The sequence below is a fragment of the Alligator mississippiensis genome, chromosome 8 (genome assembly GCF_030867095.1).
Source record: "Alligator mississippiensis isolate rAllMis1 chromosome 8, rAllMis1, whole genome shotgun sequence".
Lineage (NCBI taxonomy): Eukaryota > Metazoa > Chordata > Crocodylia > Alligatoridae > Alligator > Alligator mississippiensis.
The window spans coordinates 26,016,636-26,043,391 of record NC_081831.1 but is presented as its reverse complement, the minus strand read 5'-3'; the positions used below and the strand labels follow the sequence as shown (position 1 = coordinate 26,043,391).

Here is a 26,756-nt window from a genome sequence, read left to right as displayed (position 1 = left end):
TGGCAGGGATCACATCTGAAGGTAGCAGGGCAGCAATCAGAGCCACCTGACAGTGGGAAAAGCCAGCTGGGCAGGATCAGCTCCCTGACCTCACTACAGCAGATGGAAGCAGTATGCAACAGGACAGTGAGGGACTTTTCATGTTAGCACCATAGAGGGTGTGGAGGAAACAGGTGGGAACTGTGAGGCATCAACTGAACTGTGTGTATGACTTGGTGGCAGGACTGGAAACACAGGGGCACCATGGGATGGGAGGAAGAAGCATTGGCAGAGCTGTGCATAGGCAGAGGGCGGAGGGAAACTCTAGCCTGGGACAGCGGGGTCTGCAGGCTGGGCCTGAAGGGTGTTAGCAGAGGCAGGCAGGGAGATCTTGGGTGGAGGCTGGAATTGTGCAGGCCAATGGGCATTGGGTACAGCTGGGGCAGGGGGGGGACTGGATGCTGGGGTGGTTCTGGCAGGATGAGGTCTTGGGTAGGTGGGTGCTGGAAGGAGGAATGGTTTGGGGGATCATGGACAGAGTGCTCAGTAGGGGTGTCCCACAAGGGTATTGGTGGAAATGGGTTGAGGGCAGCAGGGACCAGCAAGAGGGCAGATGCAGGGTGGGTACTGGGAGGGATGGATACATGTCCTTGCTCCAAATGACAGGGCTCCTTGGTTGTGCTACTAGAGCTTAATCCTGAAGTCCCTAAAGATGCAGAGTGAAACCAAGTGAGATTTTCCAAGTACCTCAGTTTCCCTGGGAGTTTGGTTTTAGGCACTTTGAAAGACCCCCAAGCCTTCCCCTACATCTGGAGGCACCTGAGGCCTTTTGGTTGAGTGCCCAGACTCTGCTGTGGGTCTCTGCCCAGGCAGCATCTCAGGAGCAGCCCTCAGTGATGCTCTAAGGCCCTGGGTTGCTTATGCCATGGCTCAATCCCAGGGGTGGATCCAGGATTTTGCAAAGGGGGGTGTGGTAGGAGACACCCATACTGCAGGGGTGGCTGCACCCCCTGCTCCCAGTCCCTTCCCTCCTCCCAGCCAACAATATGGGCAAGCCACAATGAGGGAGCCTCTGGGAACATCTTTTAAGTCCTCCCTCCCCTGCCTGCTGCTTTCACTGCAGTCCCAGGAAAGCTTCAGAGTTGCTCCTGTCCACCCCAGACAGGCTGCATGGGGGCTGAGCTCAGCTGGGAACACTGATGGGGTAGCAACGATAGGCAGGAGTGTTCCCTTTCCCATACCTGCTCCCAGGGGACTGGGCAGAGTGGGGGAACACCCCCCCCCCCACACACACACACACACACCTTCCCTGCTGCTGCCACTGTCACTGTTCCCAGCCAAAGCCAGCCCTCACGCAGTCCGAAAAGCGAGTGCAGCTGCACCACTGCACCCCCTTTAGATCTGTCCCTGGCCAATCCTCTTTCTTCTCTCTCCACAGCAGATGCATCAGGAAGCCTGGGGCAGCAGGAACCAAACCCCAGTCAGAGAGTTCATCCTGCTGGGCTTCTCCAAGTTCCCTGAGTGGCAGCACCTCCTCTTCATCGTCTTCCTGCTCCTGTACCTGCTGATCCTCTTGGGGAATGCTGTCATCATCACCCTGATTTGCCGTGACCGCTCCCTGCACACTCCCATGTACTTCTTCCTTGGTGTCCTGTCCTGTTCTGAGACCTGCTACACATTTGTCATCATCCCCAAAATGCTTCTGAACTTGATGGCACTCAGCACCACCATCTCCCTGGTGGGATGTGCCACGCAAATGTATTTCTTCCTGGGCTTTGCAGTGACTAACTGTCTGCTCTTGGCAGTGATGGGTTACGACCGCTACGTGGCTGTCTGTGACCCCCTGCACTACACAGTCATCATGAATGGGAGGATTTGCCTCCTGCTGGTGGCTGCCTGCTGCACTGGTGGCTTTTTCGTGTCCCTGGTTGGCACCTGCCTGGTTTTCGTGCTCCCCTTCTGTGCCTCCAGACATGTGCATCACTTCTTCTGTGATGTCTCCCCTGTGCTGAAGCTGGCCTGCACAGACACCCATTCCCATGAGATAGTGATCTTTGGGCTGGGTGTGCTGGTGCTTGTCATCCCACTGCTCTCCATCTGTGCCTCATATGCCTGCATCCTCGTGACTGTCCTGCACATCCCATCAGCCACAGGGCGGCGCAAGGCCTTCTCCACCTGCATTGCCCACCTCACCGTGGTCACAGTGCACTATGGCTGCGCCTCCTTCATCTATCTGCGGCCCACATCCAGCTATGCATCGGATAGTGACACCCTGGTCACGGTGACCTACACCATCATCACCCCGCTGCTGAACCCCCTGGTGTACAGCCTGAGGAACAAGGAGGTGAAAGCAACCCTCTGGAAAGCAATTGGCAGGAGAACATTCTCACACAAAAGCTAGACTGCTATAGAGGGCTGCAGCCTAGCAGGAGCAAAGGACATCGGGCTGAGATGGGTACTGGGGTGTGGGATCCAGACCCCACTGTCACAGCAGCCACCTTTATGATCACTCAAAAACTGACCACACTCAATTACAAACCTCTCAGGTTTTTTGCCCCTGTTACTCTGCCCAAAGGGCTGTTGTGGAACTTAACCTCTCTCCTGGTTAGAAATAGTCTATGTCCAAACAAGATGTATTCACAACACTGGTTTTTCTTATGCCAATAGTGTCCTTTAGCTTAGACTGCTCTTTTCACTCTCTGTACTGTATTTGAAAGTGCTCATATCCCCTCCCAGACCTCTTTGTGGTAGATGAAGCAAACTGAGATCTTTTAGTGATGTGTGGAGCTGAGCATAAACTGGAATTTCTGTCCCCAGAGGAAATTCTGATGTTTTAACATTTATTTTTGCCTCAAGCCAAGAAAAATGGTGAAATATGTCATGGGACAAATATTCCAAAATTCTGGGAATAAGACATGCATTCTGCTGGTTGGTTTTGCATTTTTATTTGAAATAGAATGGTCAAAAGGAAGTGCTGCTTCTGGTTTGTTCAGTCATGGAGATGCAGCCACTGAGCTCCCAGGGTTCATTACACCAGTCTAGGCCAGGAATTAGTAACCTTTCACAAACAGTGGGTCTAATTAGCACTAATTAGTCCTAAAGTGAACAAACGAACACAGGAAATGCCATTTACTATGTCAAACCATAGGTACCTCTTGCCCAGTCTCCTGTGTCACATGGCAGCAGAGAGCAGATGCTGGAAGGGAGAGTGAACTGGGGTATGACCAGGGATTTTTCAACTGTTCCTTTATCACTGGTAGCCTCCAGCATTTAAGGTCTAGGGAGTTCTAATTCAGAAGCCGAGCCCCTTAATCTCATGCTCAATGGCTACTGATGTTGCTTTCCTCCAACCATGTGTCCAATCCCTTGGTGAATCTGAGTAAAATCTCAGCTTCCACCACACCTGGTGGCAACGAGTTCCACACTTTAATGATGTGCCGGGTGAAAAAAAACTTCCTTTTTCTAGTTTTAAACTTACTGCCTACTAGTTTCATTTTGTGACCCCTAGTTATTGTGAGCCAAGTGGGCCAAAGTCTTAGATGTTTCATTGCTAGATGGCTGTGGTGTATTCTTTCACAAAACTTACTGATAGTGGGATAGATCGACTTCCTGTTTTTGACATGCTCATATTCCTATTCTTAAGTAAATGTTTAAATTCCGCCCAACGTTTAGAAAATGTGTAGATGTAGCTTCTGTTTTTATGACCTCTTCTCTGAAGATTTTGCTTCAAAAGACTGATCCTGTAAAACAGACATAAATAACATTTATCTAGCAGGGATGTTGTGAAGATTTTAAATGACTTGACCATGAAAAGTACTAGGTGTAATTATTAGTAATGTTTTCTCCATTTTATTTTTGTGAATTTACCTTCATTGTAAAACTCGTATTCACATAAAAATTAAATTAACAAACAATCCTATGTTTAGTGTGATTTTTACCACTTGCAGCAAAAGCAAACTGAGAACCCAATGTGGAAATATAGTGAAGTGTGGGCGAGAAGGCACTTGGACACATAGTATACTTCTCTATACCACTGACTTGAATGGGGGCTAAAGCTATGATCATCTACCCTTCCTGAAGAAGGAAGTCTTCCTGAGCTAGCATGCAAACCTGAAACCCTATAAACATCTTCATGTTAGTAGCACAAATGACAGCTGTCTTTGATATTAGCAGGACTATCAGCATAGCTACGTTCATGCACAAATATATTTAGGATAAGAGCCAAGTCTTTAGTCCTATAGCTGACATCAGTGGAATTATTCACACACCTACCTAGGATTAATAGAGGCCTAAATTGCAATAGAATTCAGCTCCACATTTGCCATTTTCCAATCAGAGGGTGGTGTCCCGAGTCATCACATTCTTCCCTTTTTAACTCAAAGTTGTTCCACTACACAGAGAAAAATTCAAGCTTTTCCTATATGGGTTATGACAAGGTTGCCCACTGAATGGGCAATGAAGGGGAGGTGTGAGATAGTCTTTATGTTGTGGAGGATTTCCATCCCCAGTCTCTTCCCTGTCTCTCCTGCTAGTTTTTTTCCTTTATCATTGTCTTCTTACCTGTCAGTCACACCAGTTGCTAAGCAACCAGCTCTGCCTACATGACCTGGACCAGGTGAGAGGAGGGTGGATCTTCCTCTCTATTGTTCTAAGCAATGTCCTCATGGCAGAGGGGTAGTGGCTCAAGAGATGTCAGTCTCTGAGATGACCAATGATGCTTTTTGAATTGGTTGGTTGGTATAAGACTACACCTAGCCTTCATTGGGCCCCCAAAGGTGATGTCAATAGGTCTATATAAGCTAGGACTGCCTAGGGGGAGAGGGGTAGCTATGATGAGGGCACACACAGCAGTTGAACACCTGCAGCTCTCTCTCTCTCTCTCCTGTAACTAACTGATATAACAGGAATTACCTGCCTCCAGGGGAAAGCTCAATCAGCCTCTGGATGATACTTGTGAGTAAACTACTTGAAACCTATCTAGATATATAGCTTTCAGTAAAGGAGATATATGATCAAAGGCTACCTAGCCACACTGTTTGCTTTAAGGTTATTCTGTGATACATCTCTATCCTGTACCCTTCCCCAATCCAACCCTCTGGACCAGTAAAGTTCTCCACTGTACCAAGTGTGGTAGACTCACTGGGAGAGGGTGTGCCTTTTCTATTCCCTTGGCTTGGATGACTAAGGGAGGCTACTAATTGTGCTTCAGACTAAAGGAAGCACCCCAGATTCTTGCAGTGAGTCAAGCACCTTCAAGGACTACAAGGCCAGTGTGGCCCAGGGGGCACAGGGTCTGGAAACGGTCCAGAGCCCTGGGTGGTGGTGGCGGTACCTCCAGGCTAGCAGGTGTGCTCCAGGAAGGGGGTCGGTCAGATGTGAGGCGCCCCTGGGGAGGCACTCAGAGCTTGGTAGGTGATCGGGTGCAGTGAGGTGGGTGGCTCAGTGCAGGAGCGCCCCGTACTGACTCGCCACATACATACTTTACATTATCCAATCATGGACTGAAATGTGGAAACAGCCCTTGGAGCAGGGGCCAGAAACCGGTTCTCCCATTTCTCAGGGGAATGCTCTTCCCACAAAGCTACAGAATCATTTCTTTAATTCTGAGGCTCTTTTCTCTCCTCCTCACACAAAAGTAGTGGAAAGAAGAGCAAAGATGCAAGTAGAGACCCATCCATGTGAGGTCCTTAAGTGAAAATCCCCACACACCTTCTCATATCTCTCCTGGGCACAGAGTTCAATGAGAAGCTTATGTCAGCACCTCTTCAGCCCTGGGCAGAGCCAAACACAAAGCTTAGTTCCCCCACCCTCAGCCCAAAGGGCCAGCAAAAGGTCCAGCTTCCCCACTCCCAGGAAAGGCCCAGCATATGGCCTAGGACACTATCTCTCCTTGTTCCTGGACAAGACCTAGCACAAGCCGTGAATCTTCTTTCCCTTCCCTTCACTCTCTACTGGACAGCGCAGGACCAGTGCAAGTCCTAGCCCCACCAACACACTCTTGAATCCAGGGCTTAGTATGAGGCTTTGGCCCCTCCTTACCCCAATGCTGAAAGGAGCCCTTTCCCCTCCCTCTTGAGAAGGGTCAAACACAAAGGAAAGGGCCCCACACCTGCCTCAAGCCATGGGCAAGGACTAGCACAGGGACAAGCCTCCCACATGCCTTGCCTCCAGGCATGGCTCAGCCCCAAGCTAAGGGCTCGCTGAGCCCTCAACTCTGGAAGGACCCAGTCCCAGGTCTAGCCAGGCACCAATCCCTCCTTCCTGGCTAGGGCCCAACACAAAGTTATCCCCACACCCACTTGACTCGCCTCCCCAAATCCTGGACCTGGCCCAGCCCAAGCCCCAGCCCCAGCCCCAGCCTGGCTTCCTAGCCAGTCCTGTGGCCTAGGAGCTCTGTCTGAGTCCCTTTATGAACCCTAATAATATCCACTTCTTGTTCCATTTCTAAATACCTAACATTCCCCTAGCCCTGGCATCTGCAACCAGTTCCATGGAAAGCCCTCAAATTATAGATAAGCTATACTCAGGAAGTGATGTGTACCCCCCTTTCATAGCCCATAGATTCTACTGCAGAAGCCCTTTCACTGATGCAGGTCTTGCTTGCAGCCTCCGCTTGGCTTGAAGGTAGGTGGTTAGCACACTCAGTGGCTTTAACCAAGCCTGAGGGTCTGCAGAACAAGGACACCCTCTGTGGCAGAATTAAACACCTTCCTGAAGAACCATAGACTTCTCCTGAACTTTGGTTTGGATCTCTGGCCCAGGGTGGGATTTCCCAAGGCCCTGTGTGATTAGAGGTCAAGTCCCATTGCTGTTACTATCTCTAGGGTCAGAGCATCCTAACCATTGTCTTCTGAATGGCTAATCTCACATTCTTGTTCCTCAGGCTGTGCATCATAGGGTTGAGCAGCAGGGTGAAGACCATGTAGGACATAACAAGGAGCTTGTCATACTCAGGTAAGTAAATAGACTTAGGTTCAGGTAGATGATGGCAGCATAGCCATTGTGCACACCACAGTAGGTAATTGTGCATTCTGTAGGAGATCAGAGTGAGTGACAGTGACACAATGACACCACTGAGGAATATGGCACTAGCATGGCAGCTGCTGTTAATGTAGGGCAGCTGGAGCACTGGGGAGGTGTCACAAAAGAAATGATTGATCCTATTGGGGCCACAGTATGGCAGGTAGAATATGTGGAAAATTTCTAAGACTGGGAACAAAAAGACACATAAAAAGCAGGCAGCCAATAGCTTGACACAAGCAAATGGGTTCATCAGGACTGGGTAGCACAGGGCAGAAGTGGGGGGGGCGGGGAAGTGGGGGCCACCTAGTGATGGTCACCTAGTGATTATAACATATCACTGCCAGCAGGGAGCAATTTGTTCCTGCCAAGGACAGTAGGAAGTACATATTCAGGGCACATCCAGCCATGGAGATGGGTCTGCCCTTGGCCAGCAGGGTGGCCAGCGTGATGGAGATGATTTCATAGATCTCATAGACATTAGGGCTGGAAGGGACCTTGGAAGATCTTTGAGTCCAGTCCCCTGCCCCAGGAGCACAAAGTCAGCATGAGTCATAGGATCCCAGCAAGATAACATCCAAATTTCTCTTGAAGGCATTCAAAGTAGGTGCTTGAACCACCTCTGGCGGCCATCTATTCCAGACCTTGGCGGCTCGGACAGTAAAGAAGTTCTAACTTATGGGTAGCCTGAAATGGTCATGGAGGAGTTTGTGACCGTTAAACTTTGTTATCCCTTGGGGTGCTCTGGTGAACAGACATTACCCCAGATCCTGGTGAACACCCCTTATGAACTTATAGGCAGACACCAGGTCCGCCATGAGCCTGTGCTTTTCCAGGCTGAAGAGTCCCATAGCTCTCAGCCTCTCATCATAAGGTCTGTTTTCCTGACCTCTGATCATGTGCGTGGCTCTCCTCTGGACTCTCTCAAGCTTCTCCACATCCTTTTTGAATTGTGGAGCCCAAAAGTGGACACAGTACTCCAGCTGCAGCCTCACCAAGGCTGAGTACAGCAGGAGAATGACATCCTGGGATTTGCTTGAGAAGCATCTATGGATGCAAGCCAGTGTTTTCCACACTTTACTAGCTGCACCATCACAGTGATGGTTCATGTTTATCTTGTGGTCAGTCATGACCCCCAAGTCCCTTTCGTCCATAGTGCTAGCCAGCGTAGCACTGCCGAGCCTATAAGCATGCTGCAGGTGGAGAACCTTGCATTTTTCAATGTTAAACACCATCAGGTTCTCATCAGCCCATTTCCAGAGCCTGTCAAGATCTGCCTGGATCACCCTCCTGTCCTCAGGTGTGGATGCTTTACCCCAAAGTTTGGTGTCATTGGCGAACTTGGCCAGTCCGCTTCTGACATCAATGCCCACATCATTAATGAAGATGTTGAATAGTATAGGCCCAAGGACAGATCCTTGAGGGACCCCACTGATTCCAGTGCACCACAACAATTGACTTTCATCCACCACCAACCTCTGGGTCCAACCACGAGCCAATTCCCCAGCCAGCGGATCATGGTGAAGCTGAGGCCGCAGTTGGCCAGTTTTGCCAAGAGGTGATCATGAGATACCAGATCAAAGGCTTTTTTAAAGTCAAGATATTCATATATTCAATATTAATTTTCTAAAAATTTTAGGGGCCCTGCGGGCCAAATAGAATGGCCTGGTGGGCCGCATCTGGCCTATGGGCTGCATTTTGCCTGCCTGGTGTAGCAGGTCTCAGAGAATGAGAGGGTGAACAGGAAGAAGTACATAGGGGTGTGCAGGGCACTGCCCAGCCAGATAGCTGTAAAGATGAGCATGTTGGCAGTCAGTGTGATGATGCAGATGAGGAGAAAGACTGAACAATTGTGTGGGCAGGGAGAATCCCCCAGAGACAGCCCTCAACTGCATTCTCTGCCCACTTATTTTGGAGGAGAGGGCACGAAGAGAAGGGACTGAATATCATTTTGCCTTGCCCAGAACTCCCCTCCATGCCCCTGCTGTAACAAGGAGAGGATGCACATCTGGGGAGGCATATCCCAGCTGACATCACAGAAACATGGACTTGTAAGGGACTTCAAAGGACATTTGATCCAACCCCCTGAATGACTACAGAAATGGTACTCCTGCACCATTCCTGTCCAATGCTGGTCCAGCCTCCTTTTGAAAACTTCCAGTGAAGAAGACTCCACAACTTCCTTGAGCAGTCTGTGCCACTACCTCACAGTTCCAACTGTAACTCAGGCGGTACTCGAAAAGGTACCCCCTCTCCAATTGAAGGGATCAAAGCAGGTGCACAAGCGCTGTGGGAGGTGTAGGGACTCTCCTCCCCCTAAAGAGCAGAGCCAGACCACCACTGGGGACTTAACCATATACCTTTTAATGAGGGAACAATACTGGGAACATAACAGGCATAATCAGGGGGTATAGTGGACACTGCATCAAGGGGCAGGATTCAACAAAGGTTAGACACTTACAATTGTTGACAAAAGACAGTGTTAACAAAATATAAAACACAAACAGCAGAGCAAACAATACTGGTTGGGGAAATATAAAAAGGCACAAAATACAAAATGTCAAAGGACAAAGAAATATAGGGCCTAGGTACCTGGAAAGGGAAAAAACACAACGGCCCCTTTCCACTGCAAGAGGAATTTCTCCTTGTTAGTTTATTCACCCCAAGTCACCAGAGCTGGGACTTGAATCTCCCATGAGGTACACAGGAACACTGCCACACAGCCACCAGTGTTAGAACTACTCCAAGCTGCTAGGGGTCTTGACCTTCTTCGAGCCCTGGCCTCACGTCAAGCTGCCTAGCCTCTGACTAGAGGAGCTAGAAGCCGAGTTAGGAATCCCTCAGGTCACTGCTCAGATCCTTGCTGGAGCTGGGAAGCCTCTCCTGCTGGCTGCAGCCTCTCGTAGGGGATCCTGGAGCCCAGCGGGGAGCCTCTCCTGCCAGCCACATGCTGTGCTGCTGAGGGTCCAACTGCTGCCTGCAGGTCCTGCTCCTTCAGGCTCTTCTGGGACAACTGCTCCCACCCCGCTGGCTCAGCTCTTACCAGCTCTTTGAAGCTCCTTCCTCATGGTCCCTCTCTGAGTCCGCCGTGCTGCCCCTTTTATCCCCCTCCTGGTTACCCAAGGGGCCAATCAGGGGACATGAGGGGCGAGTCTCTGGGGCCTGATTGGTAAGGAAAGGGAATCCCAAGTCCTCCAATCATCTTTTGCCCTTTCAAAACCCCTGGGCTAGGTCACTGCCAGCTAGCCCATCACACAACAAAGAAGATTTTCCTGAGATTAGATCTAAATTGGCTTTGCTACCTTTTAAACTTACTGTTCTACATCCTCTCTGGCAGGAGAAAATGTTTGTTCTCACTCTTCTTTGTGGCAGCTTCTCAGATACTGTAGTTGAAGACTATTACCATGCCCCACCCAGCTTAATCAGCTTTTTTTCAAGCTAAACATGCCTAGTTCTCTCAACCTTTCCCTTGCCTTCAACCCCTTTATAAATTTACTGTCCTCTGGAGCCTCTCTCCCTTCTCCACATCCTTCTTAAAAGTGGAGCCTGGGACTACACAGTACTCTGAATGAGGCCCAGCCAGGGCTGAACAGAGTGGCACTATTAGCTCCCCTGCCTAACAGTCCTGATGATGCAGTCCCAAATTGAATTTCCCTTTTTTGTGTGACTATGTCATGTTGCTAATTTGTGTTGAATTTGTGGCTCCTGGTATTTGCATATATTATACAATGGTATATATTGCATATATTATATCAATGGTAATTGCATATATTATACAATTAACTGATTAAAATCTCACAATCAATTTAGAGTAGCCACAAATGCAAAGTAATTATCATACAATAAAAATGTTCATCCAGCTATAAGAGTCAACCAGCTATAAAGTTAATGTTTGAAAATGTGTAAGAACTCTATAGCTAGTTTCTATCCAGCTTTAATTTGTAGAGTCCTGTGATCTACCAACACCTCTTCTCTGTGGCGGGCCAGTAGGGGGTGCTCCTGCGTTGAGCCACCCACCTCACTGCGACCGACCACCTTCCAGGCTCCGAGTGCCTCCCTGGGGGCGCCTCACGTCTGGCCAACCCCCTTCCTGCAGCACACCCGCTAGCCTGGGGGTTCCACTGCCACCACCCAGGGCTCTGGACTGATTCTGTCTCTGCGCACCCTGGGAAACACAGGCCTAGTAGCCCTCAAGGGTACTTGATTCAATTCAAGAATTTGGGATGCTTCCCTCAGTCAGAAGCACAAGTAGTGGTCTCCCTTAGTCAGCCGAACCAAGGGGACCCCAAGGCATAATCTAGACCCACTCCCAATAAGTCTCCCACACTAGGTACAAAGGAGAACTTTATTGGTTACAGAGGGTAGGGTTGGAATAGGGTACAGCGTAGAGCAATACCAGAGCAATCCCATAAAGCAAAGTGGCATGGCTGGGTAGCCTTTGATCATGCATCTGAGTTACTGCAAGCTAAATATCTAGTTAGATCTCCGGTCGCTTACTCACAAGTATCATCCAGAGGCAGCTGGAGATTCCCTCTGGAGGCAGGCAGTTCCTTGATCATGAGTTTGGAAAAAGTGAGCAAGTTTCCGATGGTTCAGCTCTACTCTGTCTCTGAGTCTTCCTCATGGCTGCTGCCCCCTCCTCCTGGGCAGTCCTTAACTTATATAGCCCTTATGACCTCATTTACCTGGTTCAATGGAGGCCAGCACCTGTTGGCGGTCAGCCAACCAATTTGAAATACATCACTAGTTGCCAGGCAGACTGGCAGTCTCTAGCCCACCCGGGAGGAAGCCCCTCACCTAGGTATGTGATACTAGTCACGTAGGGAGAGGGAGCAGGTTTTCCCCTCCTGCAGGAATGTATCCAGCTCAGGTTACCTAAAGAGATAGGGTGAAGGTGTGTCTCCTCCGCTGGGCCCATCCTAACCAAATTGTCACGGAGCAGAGTTTTTGGGGAGAAACAAAGGTGGCCTTCTGCCACATTCTCATCACTGCTACCACCTACCCTGTTATCTCCAATCTGTATTTTGCTTTTAATTATTCTTACATGTAGCACCTTGCCTCCTTCAGAGGCAATCTGCCAGAGCAAATTCCATGCATGTGCTATGTGGGCCACTGTGGTCCCCTTGATTTATCTGTGCTTTTATCTGTCCTTTATCTGTGCCTATCCAAACCATGCTATACAAGTCCATTCTCTAACCTCTTAACAAAACTACACAATCAACCCTGACACAACAGAAGACATAACCCCCATCCCAGCACTACCATCACCCACCCCAAGCTTGGTGCAGCCTAGCCCATGCCCTGCTGGGAAGAGCCTGGCACAGCCCCTGTCCCCAGCCCACAGCTGCAGCCTGCCTTGCCCTGCTCCGTGCAGATCCGAGGGCACTCACCCCTTCCCCATGTCTTCCCAGAGTGCACACAGTGGTGGGAGCCATTCCCTCTCCCCACACCCCCCCGGATGAGCCGTGGGACCGTCCTATGCCCCGCTCCACCCCAGCTATATTATGAGGTACTAAATAAATATGCATTTTGGCTGCCCTTAAGTGCAGTAGCAAAAGTGCATGCTTAATGTGCAGTAGCCTATTTTTACTGTGCATTCGCATATTAAGATGGTTTTTGATGCAATGCTCTAATGCACAGTAAAATAGGCTACTGCACATTAAAGTGCATGTGTAGATATGCCTTCTGTCCCTAAGTCATGCCTTGTAACTGTCCCACCTGCCATGGAAAGTGGGTGCTCACTAAGTGTGGCCTCCCACTCCTAGTGTTCTGTCTCTAGGGGAGCAAAGCAGATCCCCTGAGGACCCTCCTGCATCTCAGGGTCCCCCTGGAAGGATCCAGTGACTCCCCAAAAAGGTCATATGGGGGGGGTCTCATTCACAACCTGGCCTAGGGCCCTGTGGTTAGTGCTTAACAGAGACATGGCATGGTGATCTGCCCGCCCAAGGCTGGCCCAATGTCAGCTTTGCCAGCAGAACACAGCAGAGAGGTGGAGCTTCCTGTCTCCCCTCTGCAGCCCTCCTCCAGAACAAGATACAATTCTTCCCAACATCCACTGCATCTATCCATCAACATGTGCAGAGCCTGTGTGGGTCAGTGTCAGGGAACCTGGGGCTGCCCGTAGCACAGGACTGGAGGACAAGGTGGGACCCTGTTCATGACTGGGGGCACAGGCCAAGGAACTGGGGGGTCTAAGCCTTGTGTTGGGCCTTGCCTAGTCCTGGGCACACACAAGCTTTGTGCTGATCCCTGCCTGGGAGGGAAGTATTGGGTTGAGCTAGAGGTAGAGCTGAAGGGCTGGATCCTTTCTGGAAAATATGATGTCAGGAAAGTCAGGCTTCTGGGCTTCCCAAGGGGTAACTGAGTGGAGCAGAGGCCTGAGATACACAGGGGTTATGAGGGTCTAATGGGCCCTGGTGGCCTTAGACAACCCTGAATCTATGACCTAGTTTGGGTGGTCAGGGGAAGCAGACTCTGCTGTTGTGCTGTGGAGCTGCATGATCCCCAGAACCAGGTGGGTGAACCAGGGCAGACAAGGGCAGAGTCTGGGGCAGCCCAAACATCCCAAGGTCTTTCTGGGGCAGGACATGGGCTCGGAGGGTAGGGATGGGGGTGGCAGTGACAGCACAGAAGCCGGTGGGAGGACCTGCACCTCCCTAGAGCTCTGCTCTTTTGGGTTGCTGACCCAGCACAAGGCCTCCCACCCACCCCTCATACCTGGACAGAGCCCAGCACAATATTTGAGTGCGCAGGTGATATAAGCAGGAATCTCTCTCTTTACTTTTAGCTATGAGTCCTGCCCTGGTTGGGCTCCTGTGCCAAGAGAAGCTCATGGCTGAGAACCCTCAGCCCAGCCTAACTGTTTTGGGTACCCAGTGACCTGTCAGGAGTTGGGTCCAAGCCTCTCCCACTAGCTTGTGATTTCATACCAGTGAGCTCAGATATCTGTGATGAGCATGCTGCCTGGCACACCACCCATTCACAGATACCCATCTATTTTCAAGCACAGGCTCAGGGGTGATCTGATGGTCACCTATAAGTTTATCAGGGATGACCATCGGTATCTGGGGGAACGTTTGTTCACCAGAGCTCCCCTAGGGATGATGAGGTTGAACGGTTATAAACTACTGCAAGACCATTTCAGGTTGGACATAAGGAAGAATTTCTTTACTGTCCAAGCCCCCAAGGTCTGGAATAGCCTGCCATTGGAGGTGATTCAAGCACCTACACTGAACACCTTTAAGAGTAAATTGGATACTTATCTTGCTGGGATCCTATGACCCCAGCTGACTTCCTGCCCTTCGGGCAGGGGCTGGACTTGATGATCTTCCAAGGTCCCTTCCAGCCCTAACGTCTATGAAATCTATGAAAATCACATACTGAGTCAACATTCCACCTGTGGATGAAGGATCCCACTGGGCAGTGGGGCTCCCAGGGCTAGAGGGCCACAGCACCCATCTCCCCTAGGGGATCCAGCCCTGTAAGATGTTGTGTGAGCTCCATGAGGACTGCTCTAGTCCTGTCCTTCTGCATGAGATCTATCTCCCCCATGTGAATTACCAAGAGAATTACCCCAGTGCCCAGCATCTCCTCCATCTTGATCAGTAGCGTAACTGAATTGAGCTAGTGGGGCACTATGAAGGGATGTCATAATGTGCTCCCCCCTCCCCTAGAAGTTTTTGCCAGACCAGGGGAGCCCTGCATTGTGGCTATAGGAGCCTGGCAGGACAGCCCTGCACCCAGACAGTGTACCTGAGGGGTGAGTGGAATGGTGCTCGTCCCTATCCCTCCCACCCCCTGGGGAGTCTTTGCCACAGCAGGCACAGCCCTGTGCCCAACAGCTTATCTGATCAGGGGAGCAAAATGGGGCACCAGGGGTGGTCCCCAGGGAGTTGGTAGCACAGGGCTTCTGCTGCCAGGTTAATACTGGTATAGCAGTGGCAGCAGTAGCAGATGCTTTCCTGGGCATGTAAGACTTCCCTTCTCCTCCACTCTCCCCTACTCCCTACCCCTCTGCCTAGTCTACAGTAGTAGGCTTACCCCTTCCTGTACAACCCACTCTGGGTGCTGAATGAGTTCATGACACCTCTGATCCTGACAAAACAGAGTAGCATTTTAGCTTGGACCTTCCTGGTTTTTCTATTAAGAGGCAAAAGAGACATTCTTTATTACCTGGGTCAGACTCTATTTATTTATTTATAGTGAAATGTGCACAGAGGCCCATTCCCCTGGTCCCACTTGTGTTTCCTGCTTACCCTGGCAGCTGGTTCTGCACCCCAGGAGCTTTACCTGCATTCAAAGATTCCCTTGCAGTGGCTTGCTGGCTTTCTCAGTCTCTCCCCTATACACATTTGCCAAACAAGTTCCCAGCCTCTGTGTTTCCAAACAGGCCCAGGGAAATCTCTCAGACCACAAAGCATAACCCTGCTTAGACCATGCTAGGCATCCAGTTGGCTCAGGAAGTAATGTTTCTGGCAGAAGCAATTTGATTGCTTGGTGGGATGGGATTGTTCCCTCCATTTTCCCTGAAGACAAAGTGGTTAACTTTAGCCAGCCCAATGTTATCCAAAGAACAGATCTGCTTGGGGGCATCACTAACACCTTCCAGCAGACCCACAGCTTTGCCCTGATCTCCCCTTTGGATTCTCAGCTAAAGTTAAAATTTCCCAAGACCGTGTGTGAGTGAGAGGTTCCTGTTGCTGTTATGCTTCCTGGGGGCAGAATATCCTGGCCAGCGTTCTCTGAAGCGCCAGTCTCACCTCCTTGTTTCTCAGGCTATACACCATGGGGTTAAGCAATGGGGTGAAGACCGTGTAGGACACAGTAATGAGCTTGTCCTCCTCAAGTGAGCGGGCAGATTTGGGTCTCAGGTAGATGATGCCAGCACAGCCATAGTGTACAATTACTACGGTGAGGTGTGCGGCGCAGGTGGAGAAGGCCTTGTGCCGACCCTGAGCTGAGGGGATCTTGAGGATGGCAGTGAGAATAAAAATGTAGGAGATCAGGATCAGTAGCAGGTCCATGATGATGAAGATGACGCCAGCAAGATACACAATGCTTTCTGGGACCTTGCTGTCAGTGCAGGCTAGCTGGAGCACTGGGGAGGTGTCACAGAAGAAATGGTTGATCCTATTGGGACCACAGTATGACACATGGAATATGAGGGAAACCATTAAAATTGGAAACAGAAAGCCGCCAAAGAAACAGGCAGCCACCAGCTGGACACAGACACGTGGGTTCATCAGCACTGGGTAGCGCAGTGGGTGACAGATGGCCACATAACGATCATACCCCATCACTGCCAGCAGGCAACAGTTGGTTGCTGCCAAGGACAAGAAGAAGTACATCTGCAGGGCACAGCCACCCAGGGATATGGCTCTGCCCGTGGCCAGTAAAGTGGCCAGCATGTTGGGAATGATAACAAAGGTATAGCAGGTCTCGGAGAGTGAGAGGATGAGCAGGAAGAAGTACATGGGGGTGTGCAGGGTGCTGTCCATTCGGATAGCCAACATGATGAGCATATTGGCAGTCAAAGTCATCATGTAGATGAGGAAAAAAATTGTGAACAGGATGTAACGTACCTGTGGAGGCAGAGAGAATCCAACCAAGATGAATTCAGTCACTGAGGTGTAATTGTTACTCTTCTGGCTGGCCTGAGGCTGGCCCTGTGGAAAGAGAAACATGAGTTTTAATCAGTAGCAGTAAATGCCAACATAGAACTTTTCTGCCTCTGCTGCCCAGTTATTGTGGAGGAGAGGGAGCTGACAACCTTCTCCCCTTGCTTCTTTTCCAGAATTCCCATTCTGCAGCATGCTGGAATCATAGAAAGGTTGGGCTGGAAGGACACTCAGGAGGTCACATGTTGTCAATCCCCTGCTCAAGACAGGAGCTTCCCTGTCTATGCCATCTTAGATATGTGTTTGTCTACCCTATTCATAAAACTTCAGGAACAACCCTCTCATACACCTACCAGGCAGAATGCCCAAGAACACCATGAACAGCCTAACTCACCCCAGGTCAAGCACAGGGGTGAAGCTATTGTCCTTGTCCTGACACTGCAGGGGAGCCCCTGGAGCCAAGAAAGGATGCACATCCCAGGGTTCACAGCCACCAGCTGTTCTGTTCTCATTCATGACCTGTCCCAACGGGCACAAGTGGAAATCAGGGTTCACAGCCTGTCAGCTGACATGTTTCAAACCCTGTGGTTTTTTTGGTGTATCCAAGGCTTTAGAGGGCAGTAGGAAATTCCTTATCCTGGTGTGAGTTTTCCCTGGAGTTTATAGGACAAATCTCACCCTCAGTGAGTTTTCTGAGTGAGGCTGAGGGCTTCATTTGCTTGTTACACCCTAAGGCTGAGTATTTCCCAAGAGCTGCTGAAAATACAACCATTGCTGCAACTGCAGGGATGTCTTGAAAGACATTGCACACTAGGTCAGGCAATATGCCAGGTTCTGGAACCTCAGGATGCCAGTAGCCCTGGGAAGCCCCTCAGGCAGGTCTGCTGACTGAGGTGTCCCTTGGAGAGGTGTGGTCCTCAGCCTCACTGCCCAAGAATTTACTTTAAGTCTAATAAACAAATAGTTTTCTTTATTATACACAACTATATAGAGAAAAAGAAATTATTAATCAAGAGAAGAAACGTGTGTGTGTGTGTGTGTGTGTGTGTGTGTAATACTCTGTCCAGGACCTCCTGGTGAGATCTTCGTGAACTACACCATCCCGTGCTACGAGAGCCAGATGCGACCCGACATCATCATTGTGAACAAAGAGGCCAAGAAGGTCATGATTGTGGACATAACCATCCCCTTCGAGAACCGGCATCAAGCCTTCACCGACGCTCAGGCTTGCAAGCGGGAGAAGTACGTCCTGCTGGCTGACATCTTGAGGGGCTGTGGCTACGACGTGATGGTTGACGCGCTCATTGTGGGAAAGTTTGGAGCCTGGGACCCCAGCAACAAGAGTGTCCTGCATGCCTGCCGCGTCTCCTACCACTACACCAAGCTGATGCACAGCCTCATGGTGTTCGACACCATCTGTTGGTCCCGTGACATCTACATGGAGCACATCATGGGCCACCGCCAGTACACCGACCCCACCAGATAAACCGCCGCCAGACCGGACCCAGAGGGGACCGCCTGAACCCCCACTCTGCACCAAATGGACCTTCACTTCGAGAGGATTCTTCAGCAATGGACGACCTAGCTCCACCTGCTGAGGACCCCTGTGATGAGACTCTATATGGACTGAGACACTTTCCTCGAACCACTTCCTCCACCATTGTGGACCATCGTAACGGGTTTTTGTATTTTTATCTTCTTTCTCTCTCAGCATCACAAACCCCCTTCCTCCCCTTCCCCCACACCTGGGCTTATTTGGCTAACATTGTATTTTCTGTAACCTAGTTGCGTTCCCCTCCTCACCCCCGTCCCTCTAATGTTAGTCCCTCACTCAACTGATATGTATTTCCTTACTGGCTTTGTCATCTTCTTTGGATTCACAATCCTAAACATTTACTAATAAAAGTCAATCAATAGTTAATAATAAAACCAACAATTTGAACAGAATTTACAACTGCAACGATAGATGAGTGATTCCACCACACTGGGTGGTCCCACTTGCATCAAACAACCTCAATGATTACATTCACCTGGCTATAACACTTGAAAACAGTTTCCTCCCACCATAACCCAGGTTGATTTCCCTCTGGTAACACTCTCCTTCCCATAACAATAAACGGTAATACAGCTTTAACTATGATCCGCTGCTACATGGCAGAGGCGAGGCTTCTGCTGCTCAACAGAAGGTGGACTCTTTGCTCACTCTTGGTAACTCAGCAAAACACAAGTCTCGGACCACCCACTGCAGGTAATAGGCTTCTTTTCTTTTGCTTCCTTCTGAAAAATACACCTTCTGTAAACACTAGGGGTTAAGTGTCCCCTCACACACCCATGCAGATTTGGGGTTCTCACAGCCCGCTCCCTCTCTGAGCTGTCTCTCTCCCCCAGCATCTCCACATGCAGACAGGGGATTCCCTCTACAGGCCTGTGTCCCTGCATTACAAACCTTTCCAGCCCAAACAGAGGGCTTCCCTCTGCAGGTCACTAACCAGGCAGCTGCTCCCAGCTAGCTTACCAACTCCTCCCCACTCTTTCCCTGGGTACCTGCATCCCCAATTGCACAGCTCTGACCCTGGTGGGGAATCAGCTTCTCCTGGGATGACTCAGGCTCTCCTCTGCCCTGAAGTCTGCTCCCCAGTGTGATGGGCAAGTTTGTCTTTACCCTAAAATAAAATAGTTTTCTGTAATATACTGTTAACTATAATTTAGATTATTAAATAGTATTAGCTTTATAGCTAAACACTAGGCATGACCTGTGGCCTAGCAATGTTGCTGACCACAAAACAAAATGATCTCTAAGCCAGCCATTTTCTTATGTCAAGTGCCTTAACCATTTTGTTAGAAAAAGCAGAAATTAAGTCTGTATACTGGGTACCAGCTGCAGCTAGGAGTGAGATAAGATAAGGGGGGCCCAGAGGGAAGAAGATGGTACAGCAGAGCACAGGAAAACAGATTGGAATATATAAGATAACACTAACTTTTTCCTCTGGAAAAGTACTGAGATTTATAATGCACCATGTAAGGAGATGATTACCATAAGTATTACATATTCAATAACCTTGTAGTTTCTTTGTTAAAAAATGTATATAAGACAGCCTCACCCTTAAGTCGTGGCCATTTTACCTCTTTGCTGTTTTATGGTCTTTACTAGAGTAAATAAACTGCAGTTACCCCTTCACCTGTGTTGTCTGGTCTCTAAGCCTGCTAGACAACGAACACCAGGGAGTTTTCTCCCACGACAATTTGGCACCCCAGATGGGACCCGTCTAGCTTGGAGCCTTTGGAGACCTCCACCCCCTGACACCCCAGCGCGCACCAGGTGAGTTCACCTATTTGGGTCAGTCTCAGGAGGTGGACAATCCCCTCGGGACCAATAAGGTGGAATCCTTAAATCGGGTAAAGGGACGGTGCTGGTGAGTACCTCAGGTCTGTATGTTTTTGGTTTTTGGTTCAATTTCTGGTTCCTGGTTGCTCCAGGGTTTTGGTTTTTGATTAGTCCTTTAGAGATTCTTTGGTTTGGTTTTGTTTTATTGTGGGTTAGAGTCCCACCTTTGGTTTTGTTTTATTGTGGGTTAGAGTCCCACCTTTGGTTTTGTTTTATTGTGGGTTAGAGTCCCACCTTTATTTCTCTAAAGGACTTTGAGAGCAGTCTTTAAGGGTATCCGTCTGCTAATTTAAAAGCCATTAGGGCAGCAGCCTAGCCTAAGGCGAAAGACATGGATAAGAGGTAGAAATGCTGTTATAACGGCCAATGACTAGGGTCTCGGACTCAAGACACCCCTCCTCACGGAGAAAGCCAGTGGGGTCCGAGAACACCGGTTGTTGTACGTATATGAAACAGCTTCTAGGCAGGTAGGACTTAGGGAATAAGACTGCTGATACTTAGATATCATCATGGGTTCCGGCCAAGGAAAAGCTATTCCCGATTCACCCCTTGATTATATGATTAGGAATTGGAAACACTTAGAGGGACGGGCAGGACTATCCAAGTCTCGTATGGCAGAACTCTGTTTGACTAACTGGACGTCTTATACGTCTCAGTTAGATTTGGGAAAACAATGGCCAGAAAATAAATCATTTGACCTAAATTGCCTGGCTGCCTTACAAAAAATCTTAGAGGACCTCTGCCCCGGTCAAATGAATTACTGGTATTTATGGGACAATGTTATCCCCAGGCCGGCCGTGGGACTGGGAAATCCTCGAGAGGCATCGCCTCGATCGCCTCTCTTGGAATCCCCGAGTCCCGGATCTGGAGATGGAACCAGAGCTCCCTCTCCAGATTCCAGTTCCCCCCCTATTTCAAATCGCATTCGTCATAAATTGCCCAATCTTCAATTACCTCTAAGAGAATACCCTGTGCCTGGTGAGGGTAGAGGAGTTATACACACACTCCGTTCTCCACCACCGAACTCTTAAATTGGCAAAAAAATACCCCCAGGCTCAGAGATGATCCCGAAGTAGTTCTGAGGCACTTCAAAACCATCTTCATGACTCATAACCCCTCCTGGTCAGACGTCATGCAGCTTCTCGCCTTTAACCTCAGACGAGAAAAACCCAAGTGCTACGCCATGCCGATCAATTTCTAGCCAATCAGCATCAGTAAAACTACCCCCTGCCCAATGGCATACCCAGACAAGATCCAGACTAAAATTAAAATAAAAAGGGGGAAAAATTCAATACGAATATTAAAAGAAAATATCTTAAAAAAAACTTAGAAAAGCAGGGGATAAAACTACAAACTGGTCTAAAATAACATCTACTGTTCAAAGTCCAAAAGAACACCCTTTAGACTACTTTAAAAGACTCTATAAAGCCATACGCCAGTATGAAAACATAGATCCCGAGTCACCTGCCACTTTGCCTGTGTTAAAACTTGTATTCATAAGTCAGGCTAGCAAAAAATATTTAAAAAAAAACTACAACATGACACTAAAGGTGTTGAAGGTAAATTCATGGCAGAAATCTTAGTCATTACTACTAAAACTTTAATGGAAGGGAAGAAAAAAGAAAAAAAAAAACCAAACAAAAGGAAGAACCAGCCTTTTAAAATCATAAAGCAGCCCTTAAACCTTATCTACAACAACTCCATCAAAGCAAGCATTTAGGTTATAAAAAACTTGCTGCAATCACTAATAGACTGTTCTACACACCCGGAGTCTACCAAGAAGCAAAAAACTTTAGAACACTGCGGTATATGTAAAAAGTTTAACATCAAAGGAGAAAAATCAGGGCCCCCTGGAGCCCGCCCCTGGGCCTATACTCCTTTTAAAAGACTACAAATTGATTTTGCTGATATGCCTAAAGACAATGGGTACAAAAATCTCCTAGTAATTATAGATCAACTCACGGGGTGGGTAAAAGCCTTCCCCACCAGAAGAGCTACAGCACAGCAAATAATAAAAAGGGCTCCTTAATAAAATTATACCCAGGTTTGGTCCACCACACATCACTGAAAGCAATCAAGGATCACATTTTACTGCTGACATAAACAAAAACTCTGACCAGCTTCTTAGGAATAAAATGAAAATTCCATACCCCTTGACACCCAAAAAGCTCAGGACAAGTAAAGAGAATGAATCAAACCCTAAAACAAAAATTAAAAAGCTATGTGCTAAAAGCAGGTTAAAATAGACTAAGGCTCTCCCACTAGCTCTTCACCCCAGGAAAAAACTGAAGCTCAGCCCTTACAAGCTACTGTTTGGACACCCTGTTCCCCAACATTCCCCTTTATTACCGGCTCACACTTTCTCTCTTTTAGGCAATGAAGGACTCACCTTTTATATTTTATCTCTACAGTTTCAGTTAAAATCTCTCCATAGATATGCTGTTTTAAGCCAACTCTTACCTGCCGATGTTCCAGCACATCACATCCAGCCTAAAAACTGTGTGTATATAAAAACTTAAAAACAGTCTCCTCTTGAACCAAGATAAAAAAAACCTTATCAAATCCTCCTCACTTCCCACACCACCGTAAAGATAGCAGAAAAAGACAACTGAATTCATTATACTCGTACAAAGAAGACAAAAGTTTCACCAGAGCTCAGGATCGGCTCCAATGAAAGCTTCCCCAACCTGGAAAAGGGGAAGCCAGAAGAAGACGACTACGGACTTTGCGGGAGCACCACTTGTCTACCTGACCGCAACAAGGGTAGACCAGAAACAGATGAAACATCAAATGGTTCTTGGATTAGTAGTCCACTTTCAGGAAAAAAACTCAAACTGACCAAAGTTTGCCGATGAACTATCACCCTTTTGAAATACTGCCAAACCCAAAGAGAAAAAAAACGAGTTTTAAGTGCAGTGTCCTTTAGACACCTTCAAAACCGTTACCTGTCCTAAAAAAAACTGTCATGGAAAAAAAACATGCTGTAGAATCTGAAATCAGGTCAGGTAAAAACTTTATTTCAATAAGCTAAAGGGAGAGACAGTTAAAGAGAAAATTTCCCCTGGCTCTCTGCCTTACAGCAAAAGGCAATTAATCGTTTGTAGATTCAAGACAAAGGGTTTCCCAAACTAGCTTTTCCCGCCTTAGGGCTATCTGTTTTGTGTCTTCCAGACAACTTTACAGCCGTCTTCCTCTTGTCTAAAGCATCTCTCTCTGAAGCCTCGGCTATCCTTTGCTTCTACAGAGTAATCACCAGAGCTGCAGGGTTGTTTATACTGTTTATGCTGATTTCTGTTATAATATGGCTTTTATAACTATGTTATTTCTAATTTTTCTGTTTGCTGAAAAAATAAGTCTTTTACAGGGTCAACTATAGCTACCAGTTGTTGCAAATGTGCTAATCCTGGCACCCACAGTTTTCCTGTCTGGATAAGCAATTCAATCAAACTCTCTGAAATAGACGAAAAAGTCAACATTGCCCGCTGATATCCTCCCTCACATTGCTGTAGTTCAGCAAAAAACCATAATAACTGCTGGGCATATAACCATCTCCCTCTCCATGCTCAAGGAGAAATTCCTATGATTCCTACCCCCTAGGAAACAATAAAATAACTTCTAAATCCATCTAGTGACCCAAATCTCCCTAACAAAACTTGGAAACCGAATAAACAAGAGTACTACTTAGTTGTACCAGTAGTTAGAGAGTGTTGCTTCCACGTAAACTGTTCTGGAAGTTCCTGTTTAAACTTAGATACTAGCACATGTCGTCATTATTATACTGATTTTACTAGAGAAGATTGGCGTAATAATCATACACAAACTCCTACCTTTTACAGCTCTTACAATGACTTTTACAGCAAGAAAGACTTAATCAATGGCATTAATCCTAAAAACAAACCTATCTCCAATTTAAAGAATGCCCTGTGGTATTATACATATCATGATACCTCCCGGGGACAGTGCTTTTTCAATAAAACTACAAATCCTTCCTTTAAATCAAAAGGTGAACGAGGAGTGCTAAGATTAAAAAATGGTGGCCGTCTACCCCACAAGTATTCAGGCCTCACTGCATTAGAGGGGCAATATTGGGTCTGTGGCTCTTACGCCTACTATAAAATCCCCGCCAAAGGAAAAGGTATCTGCTATCCTGCACTGCTAAAACCCTCTACGTCCTTCGCCACGCACCTTCCACGGGGCAGGTGGCGAAACAAGAGGGATTTGTCGGAAAACCGAAATATGTTAAAAGATAGTTTCAAAAAACCACTTACCGCAGAAAAACTTATTGGGTGCTCCCTAGCCGCTATACTCCCTGGAGTAGATACTTCCTGTCTTGAACAATACACCTTGTGCCTCCAAGCTATAATTAAAATAATGGCCCACGAATACAGCGTAGGCCACCAAGTTCTTTCAAAAGCTGTCGCAGCTTTAGCTAACACTCAAGAGAAACTTCGACAAATGATAATTCAGAATTGCATAGCTCTTGATTTCCTCCTCGCTGCCCAGGGAGGTGCTTGCGCAGTCATCGAACCAGAATGTTGTGTATGGGTTAACAGCTCTTTTACCATAGTTCAAAACCACCTCAATGATACAGCTATACATATTCAAAATGCCGAAAACGTAGCTAAAATCCCCAAAGATACATCTCTTAACTGGTTTACTGGTTGGTTCCCTTCCCTTACGGGATGGCTTAGACCTTTCGTGCTAAGTATAATTGGAATAGTTATAACTATAATCTGCCTGTTATGCTGTTTTCAGTGTTTGTGTTCTTTGGGGCAACAGATGATGCAAAGACAAATAAAAATATATGGTCAGTTTATACAAATACCCAGCAACAATCATCAAGGCCTAACTCCACAAGAGCATGAATACTTAAAAGTGTGTTCCAAAACTTTTAAAAGTTTGGAACAAAGGGGGGATTGTGATGGGCAAGTTTGTCTTTACCCTAAAATAAAATAGTTTTCTGTAATATACTGTTAACTATAATTTAGATTATTAAATAGTATTAGCTTTATAGCTAAACACTAGGCATGACCTGTGACCTAGCAATGTTGCTGACCACGAGACAAAATGATCTCTAAGCCAGCCATTTTCTTATGTCAAGTGCCTTAACCATTTTGTTAGAAAAAGCAGAAATTAAGTCTGTATACTGGGTACCAGCTGCAGCTAGGAGTGAGATAAGATAAGGGGGGCCCAGAGGGAAGAAGATGGTACAGCAGAGCACAGGAAAACAGATTGGAATATATAAGATAACACTAACTTTTTCCTCTGGAAAAGTACTGAGATTTATAATGCACCATGTAAGGAGATGATTACCATAAGTATTACATATTCAATAACCTTGTAGTTTCTTTGTTAAAAAATGTATATAAGACAGCCTCACCCTTAAGTCGTGGCCATTTTACCTCTTTGCTGTTTTATGGTCTTTACTCGAATAAATAAACTACAGTTACCCCTTCACCCGTGTTGTCTGGTCTCTAAGCCTGCTAGACAACGAACACCAGAGAGTTTTCTCCCACGACACCAGCAAGCCTCAGCTCTGTTCCCTCTTCCTGGGGAGGGAGGAGGGGCTGAGTCTTTACCTATCTCTCCAGCTTTCCTACAGTTTCTTTCTCTCTCTCTCCAGTTGCTTTTGCTTCCTTCAGCTTTTATGGCTTCATAGTAGCCAGTCAGAGCCCAGGGTTTGCAGTGGGGGCTCTGGTTACAGTTCAGATCCTCCATTAAAATGCATGCATTGTGCACAGTGTACCCTCCATTTGTAAAAGCTATTGCATCCTCTGCAAACTTTTTGCCTCCTTTCTAGCAAAGTTTTTAGGCACAGCTCACCCACTCAGCTTGCAGCCAAGCAAGCCTTTGCAGCTTTTATATTTGAAATCCTTCTTCCCCTACAAATTCCAACTGTTACAGAACTCCAAAGCCATCTCACACTCCACTGCATCCCTTTCAATCATTTTCTGGTGGAAGGTAGGGCAGGGTATTACCTTAGGCTACCTATACACTTGCTTGGGGGTGGGGCATTTTAATTAGAGTGGTTCCCAGAGATCCACTTTAATTAAAATGCGGCAGCAGTACATGAGCTTTGGTTAAAGCACCCCAGTAACCATTTTTTAACCTGTGAGGGCTTATACATGACACTGTGGTGATACTAAAGCGTTCTAATTAGAACATGACGCAGTCTTCTCTGACGCATTCTAATTAGAGGTTGCTGCCGGCGGGGGTGATCCCTGCGGCTCCCTGCTGCCCCACGTCATGTGGGGGGGTTCTGCATGAGCCTCCAAAGTCCGAGGCTGCACCAGGAGGGGTGTGTCCCAGGGCTTTTCTCAGGGTTTTTTTTTTCTTAAAGGGCAAGAGCCCCAGCAGGTGGGGCAGCCATGGGGGGCCAGGGAAGCAGCGGGGTGTCAAGGGGGCTTGTGCAGAGCCCCCCATGCTGTGTGGGGCAGTGGGGCACAGTGGGCATTGCCCCCTGCCTGGCAACACCTGGTGAGCACCAGGGCTTTTTTTTAAAGCCCCGGGAGGTAGGGCAGGTGGGGCAGCCACGTGGGGTTTGGGGGAGTAGGCAGGGGTCAGAGGGGGGAGCTGGGAGAGTGGGGGGGGTTGGGGGGACTGGCATGGTCCCCTCCCTCCTTCCCTGGCCCCCTCTTCCCTGCCCCTAGTACTTACCAGCTTGGAGTGGCTGCAGCTCCCTGCTGCAGTCACCAGGGACTGCCCAAATCATCAAAGCTCTCCGAATCTTTGCCAAAGATTTGGAGAGCTTTGAA

The 26,756-nt window shown here is 48.0% G+C and overlaps 2 protein-coding genes across 4 annotated transcripts; one reads left to right on the top strand and one right to left on the bottom strand.

The window, feature by feature from the left end:
- The first annotated feature begins 509 nt into the window (after positions 1–509).
- LOC102570505 (olfactory receptor 10R2) lies at positions 510–2,380 on the top strand. The gene is made up of 2 exons (XM_014603460.2): positions 510–520; positions 1,447–2,380. The coding sequence occupies exons 1-2, from the start codon at positions 510–512 to the stop codon at positions 2,378–2,380; spliced, it is 945 nt and encodes a 314-aa protein (XP_014458946.1).
- Positions 2,381–2,787: 407 nt separating this feature from the next.
- On the bottom strand, positions 2,788–26,184 carry LOC109282769 (olfactory receptor 10R2-like). 3 transcript variants are annotated; one of them, XR_009463895.1, is made up of 3 exons: positions 25,452–26,183; positions 16,581–16,664; positions 2,788–3,719 (listed from the first exon to the last, which is right to left on the bottom strand). XR_009463895.1 is itself a non-coding variant. In XM_059732480.1 (2 exons), exon 2 carries the CDS (start codon positions 16,539–16,541, stop codon positions 15,702–15,704), a length of 840 nt encoding a protein of 279 aa, XP_059588463.1. In that variant the 5' UTR covers positions 16,542–16,664; positions 25,452–26,184; the 3' UTR covers positions 12,477–15,701. The 3 variants fall into 3 exon arrangements, 2 of the variants coding, with proteins under 2 accessions (XP_059588463.1, XP_059588462.1); XM_059732480.1 differs by lacking the exon at positions 2,788–3,719 and having other exon boundaries at positions 12,477–16,664; positions 25,452–26,184; XM_059732479.1 differs by lacking the exons at positions 2,788–3,719; positions 25,452–26,183 and adding an exon at positions 19,161–19,351 and having other exon boundaries at positions 12,477–16,664.
- Positions 26,185–26,756: the final 572 nt, after the last annotated feature.